This window comes from Orycteropus afer, unplaced genomic scaffold (assembly GCF_000298275.1).
Source record: "Orycteropus afer afer isolate SDZICR_OR568_19922 unplaced genomic scaffold, OryAfe1.0 scaffold01043, whole genome shotgun sequence".
Lineage (NCBI taxonomy): Eukaryota > Metazoa > Chordata > Mammalia > Tubulidentata > Orycteropodidae > Orycteropus > Orycteropus afer.
In genome coordinates this window covers 161,278-166,671 of record NW_006922630.1, presented here as the reverse complement: position 1 = coordinate 166,671, position 5,394 = coordinate 161,278, and the positions used below count along the sequence as shown (strand labels likewise).

The 5,394-nt window shown below is 33.9% G+C and overlaps 1 protein-coding gene across 1 annotated transcript in view; it reads left to right on the top strand.

Moving 5' to 3' along the window:
- The window catches only part of LOC103212632 (ribosomal protein S6 kinase alpha-6-like), a gene marked incomplete at its 3' end in the record, with an annotated part of 321,101 nt that overhangs the window by 163,222 nt on the left and 152,485 nt on the right, over positions 1 to 5,394 (top strand). The window contains exon 4 of the mRNA XM_007958609.1: positions 2,053 to 2,132. Coding sequence (XP_007956800.1) covers positions 2,053 to 2,132 — 80 coding nt within the window. The remainder of the gene's footprint in view (positions 1 to 2,052; positions 2,133 to 5,394) is intronic.

Sequence of the window (5,394 nt, the reverse complement as noted above, 5' to 3'; positions counted from 1 at the left end):
GACTGCTAACCAGAAGGCTGGCAGTTCAAACCCACCAGCCACTCCTCAGAAGGAAGATGGGGCAATCTACTTCCGTAGTGATACTGCCTCAGGAACCCAAGGAGGGGTTGCTATGAGTTGGGTCCGATTCCATGGCACATAACAACAACAACAACAGGCTGTACCTCTAGTAATCTTGGGCATTAAACTATACCCTCTCCTCTCTTATTGACATGGTTAGGTTCCAATTACCCAGTTGTTATGTGAAAGTTATCATTATGCAAAAATGAGGGATAACCATATTGGATCACAAGATGAGGGATGACTGTATTATATAACTACCAAATTACATTATTGCATAACCACCACATTACATCATTACATAACTTCCAAATTACATCATTACATAATTGCCAAATTACCTCATTACATAACTGCTCAATCACTGAGAATCATGACCCACCCAAATTGACACATAATCTTAACCATAAATGCCAGGATTACTTTTACTTCATAACTCAGCATTCATTATGGGCAGATGTGCATTGTTAATGTGCAAAATAGTTGGATAGTAAATTGTTTACTATGGTTGTAAATACTAAATGTCAGATAGTGAGAGTCAATAAGTGAGGAGTAAGTGTACTGTGATAAATAATGTAAAACATTCTAATATTTGGATATGTTCCTCTTACATTCATAATGCTAGTATTAATCTTATTTGATGGTTCTGTTGAAAAGGACCATGTAGTTATATTAGTCTATTTGGTTTATTCTTTATTATACTTAGAAAATGAATGCCAATGAGAAGCAGTAGATAATAATGAAAATTACACGAGCTTTAGAGTCTAACAGTTCTGTGCTTGAATCATAGCTCCATTACTAATTTAATATGTAGATATAATTGTGTAGTTTGGTTTCCTCAGGGAACTAAAAGGTATATGTATAATTAAATCATTTATAAAATCTACCTCATCACTTTCAATTGTCTAGATTTTAAAAAGCAGTAACTATTGATTTTTAGTGTAACTTTTACAAATAATATATTAAAAAAGTACCTGATTATTTGTATTAAAAACCCCAAAGAAATTCCTGACCATTATTCTTTTGCTCCTTTTTACCCTACCGAAATTGAAAGTAGTCATATCTAAATACCTCCTTCCTTGTATCTCCATTGTACTATTAGAGTAATCCTTACATAATCAGTACATATCTATTGTGTGCATAACATTGTATTAAAGCAATGGGACTATATAAAAATGAAATAAGCCTAATTTGCTACCTATAAAGAATTTATAATCTGTAAGGAACACAGACATAAAAACAACTTAATTGTATAAATCAGAATGATATAAGTAACATAAAACCACTGCTATCGAGTCCGTTTTGACTAATAGTGACCCTGTAGGGCAGAGTATAACAGCCCCATAGGGTTTCTAAGGCTAGAAATCTTTATAGAAGCAGACTGCTCCATCTTTCTCCCATGGAGCATGGAGCTGCTAGTGGGTTCAAACCGCTAACCTTTAGGTTAGTAGCCGAGTGTTTTAACCACTGTACCACCAGAGTTCCTTGACAAGTACTATAAGAGAGGTATAAACAAAATGCAATGGTATCTCAAAAGTAGTAGCAATTAATTCTAATTAAAAAGAGGTTGAGCTGTTGTAAGGAAATGAGAAAAGGGGAAGATCCTGGAAAGCTTATTAGAGGAGATGGTATTTCTGTTGAGTTTTAAGGAATTAGTTTATTTTCAGTACGTGGTAGAAAAGTCATTCAGGGTGTGAGGAATTGCAGTAAGATGTGATCCTTCATGGATCAGGAAAATGTTTGTGGTAAAATATCTGTGTAAAGCCTCGTGCAAAGTTGATTATATTCTGGGAAGAGGTTTGTAGCCATTTTCATCACTGGATTTAACACTGGATTTAGTTTTGAGATAATGGTATCCAGTAATGGACTATGTGAGTAAGCAATTATTTGTTTTACAGTGCTTCATGATATCTAAACAGATGCATTAATTAAAACATATAGTAAACTTTTTCTCTAAGATTGTTTTATTACTACTTTTTCATTTCTAATTAGCCTTTCAGACTGAAGGGAAGTTATATTTAATATTGGATTTTCTCAGGGGAGGAGATGTCTTCACAAGATTATCTAAAGAGGTGAGTATCTGTGTATAAATTTTTACTGTATTTTATTTAAAGAGAACTAAGAAAAATCATTTTTGTTCTTTTGCTAATTATTCTTTTCTTATAGAAATTTTACATGGTAATTATACTGCTTGTTTTACTGCATAGTGTCTAGTGGATGTGATAGTTAATGTAATTCTTTTAGGCACAAGAACAATAAAAATAACTGGATAAAGTAGATAGGAGCAAGCCTAAGACTTTGGCTACTCAAGCCACCTAAATGTCTCTGGGAGTAGTGTTTAATTTATCCATTTTTAAATCAAACTTTATGGAGTTATTATTGGCCTACAGTAACCTGTGTGTATTAAAGTGTGCAATTTGATACATTTTGACATTTGTATATATGCCCATGAAATCATGATCACAGTAAAAATAATGAACATATCTATTACCCTCAAAAAGTTTTCTTGTGCCCCTTTGTAGTCTCTTCTCTTACCCCACCCCCAGTGAATCTGCTTTCTGTCACTGTTTAATTTGTATTTTCCAGCACTTTATATAAATGAAATCATGCAGTGTTTACTCTTTTTTTTTCACTTGGATTCATTAATGAAGCATAATTATTTTTAAATTCATCCATGCTGTTACATGTATCAATAGTTTATTCCTTTTTATTGCTGAGTTGTATTACACTGTATGGATGTGCCACACTTTGTTTATTCACTTGATGATAGATATTTGGGTTGTTTGAAGTTTTGAATATTACCAGTAAAGCTGCTATTAACATTCCTGTACAAGTCGTTGTATGGATATATGTTTTCACTTCTCATAGGCAAATACTTATGAGTATAATGATTGGGTCATATGCTTTAACTTTTAAAGACACTGCTATTTCATAAAGTGGTTATACAATTTTCCCATCCATATCAGCAGTGTATGAGAGATCCAGTTGTTCCACATCCTTGCCAACACCTGGTGTGGTCAGTCTTTCTTTAATTTTGGATATTCTAATAAGTGTGTAGTGGCATTTTATTGTGGTTTTAAATTACATTATCTTAAAAGGTCTCTTCGGAAGAAAGATTGGGCAATCAATTTCCATAGTGATACTGCCTCAGAAACCCAAGGAGGGGTCGCTATGAGTTGGGTCTGACTTGATGGCACATAACAATAACAACAAAGGGTCTCTATGAGTTGGAATCAACTTGATGGCAGTGGGTTGTTGTTGTTGAGTGACTAATGATATTGAACATGTTTTCATTTGTTTATTTACCATCTATACAACTTTTTTGATTAAGTGTTCAAATCCTTTGCCCATTTTTATTAGGTTGTTTTCTTATTATTATGTTTTGAGAGTTCTTTATATATTTTAGATATAAGTCCTTTATCATATATGTTGTTGGCAAATATTTTCTTCTAGTCTGTGCCTTATTTTTGGAGCAGAAGTTCTTAATTATACTGAAATATAATTTATATCTTTTCCTTTTATGTATTGTGCTTTTGGTGTCTTAATTAAGGAATATTTTGCCAATCCCAGGTCACAAGGATATTCCCCTTTGTTTCCTAGAGATTTTTATGGTTTCATGTTTTACACTTCAGTTTATGGGCCATTTTGAATTCATTTTTAATATGATGCTAGTGCCTAAGGCATTTGACTGCTAACCAGAAGACTGGCGGTTCAAACCCACCAGCCACTCCTCGGAAGGAAGGTTGCACACTCTACTTCTGTAGTGATGATACTGCCTCAGAAACCCAAGGGAGGGATCGCTATGAGTTGGATCCGACTCGAAGGCAATGGGTTCAATGGGTTAGATGTGTATTGAAGTCTATTTGGAATATGGATATCAAATTGTTTTAGTGCCATCATTTGAGCGGACTATCCTTCTTCCAATGAATTACCTTACATTTTTGTTGAAAATCAATTGAAATCTATGTGTGAGTCTATTTTTAGAGTCTGTATTCTGTGGCATTGATCTATTTGTCTGTCTTCAGTCTAATACCACACTGTGTTGATTATTAAAACTTTATCATATGTATTGAAATCAGGAGGTGGAAATCCTTGAGCCTTGTTTTTTTTTTCAAAATTGTTTTGTCTCTTGGTCCTTTGCATTTCCATATCAATTTTAGAATCAGCTTTTCACTTTCTAGAAAAAAAAAAAAACCTGCTGAGGTTTTTATTGGGATTGCATTAAATCTGTAGATAATTTTGCAGTGAATTGACATTGTGTAATATGACTTTTCCAATTTATGAACATGGCATCTTTTCCACTGATTTAGGTCTTCTTTAATTTCTTGCAGCAACATTACACAGGTCTTGCACATCACATGTACGATTTGTCTCTAAACATTTCATATTTTTTAGTGCTATTATAAGTTAAATTGATTTCTTAATTTCAGTTTCAAATTGAATGGGATATAATTTCTTTTTGTACATTGATGTATACCATAACCAACTTACACTTAGTACTTTTAATAGCTGTTTTTTAGAGTCCATAGGCTTTTCTACAATGACAATTATGTTGTCTGTGATTAAAGACTTTTATTTCTTCATTTCCATTATGGAATGTAATCAGCTTTCCTTAAGGCCAACTGATTTATTCTCATGTAACTACTCCATAACAGCAAGTAGACGAGTGTTTTACCACACAATTTAGCACCATAGCTTAGCCACGTTGACACATAAATTTAACCTTCACAGTCTAGCCCTTTCCAACTCAATACCCATGCACATTAGTATCCCTGCCAGAATTATGTCCTAGTTTTCTATTGACTTAAAATTACAGGGCATGGCAGTGATAAGAGATGTTCTAAGGGAACTCTTATACTCTAGACATACTCTTCTTTATCTCCATTGTATAATAACAGTCCAATTTCTCCTTGGTAATGAGGATCATTAATAACAGACAATATAGTAACTCCTTTATTTGCCTGTTCATTTAGAAGCATGAGGAGTCCAAAGTGACCAGATTGTATTCTTAACTTCTGGTTCAGTGGAATCATTGTCTCCTGGTGGCATCATTTTTCCTTTTGGAATTAAGACCTCTATACCAGCAGAGGATAAGGTCTTAGGGACAGAAAACAAACATTTTGCCAGTGGGTCGCTAGGAGTAGTAGAAAGTGTTACCACTTCTATTTCCACCCTTTGATCCTGGACCGATAAATCCTGGCTGTGAGAGAAATAGCACCTAATCTTAGATGCTAATTTAGAGCACATACAGCCTCCTGAAGAACATTACTATATGGCTGGCATAGTAATTTCATTTTCAAAAGGTCATTTCACCATACTGTCAAGCCAGCTGCT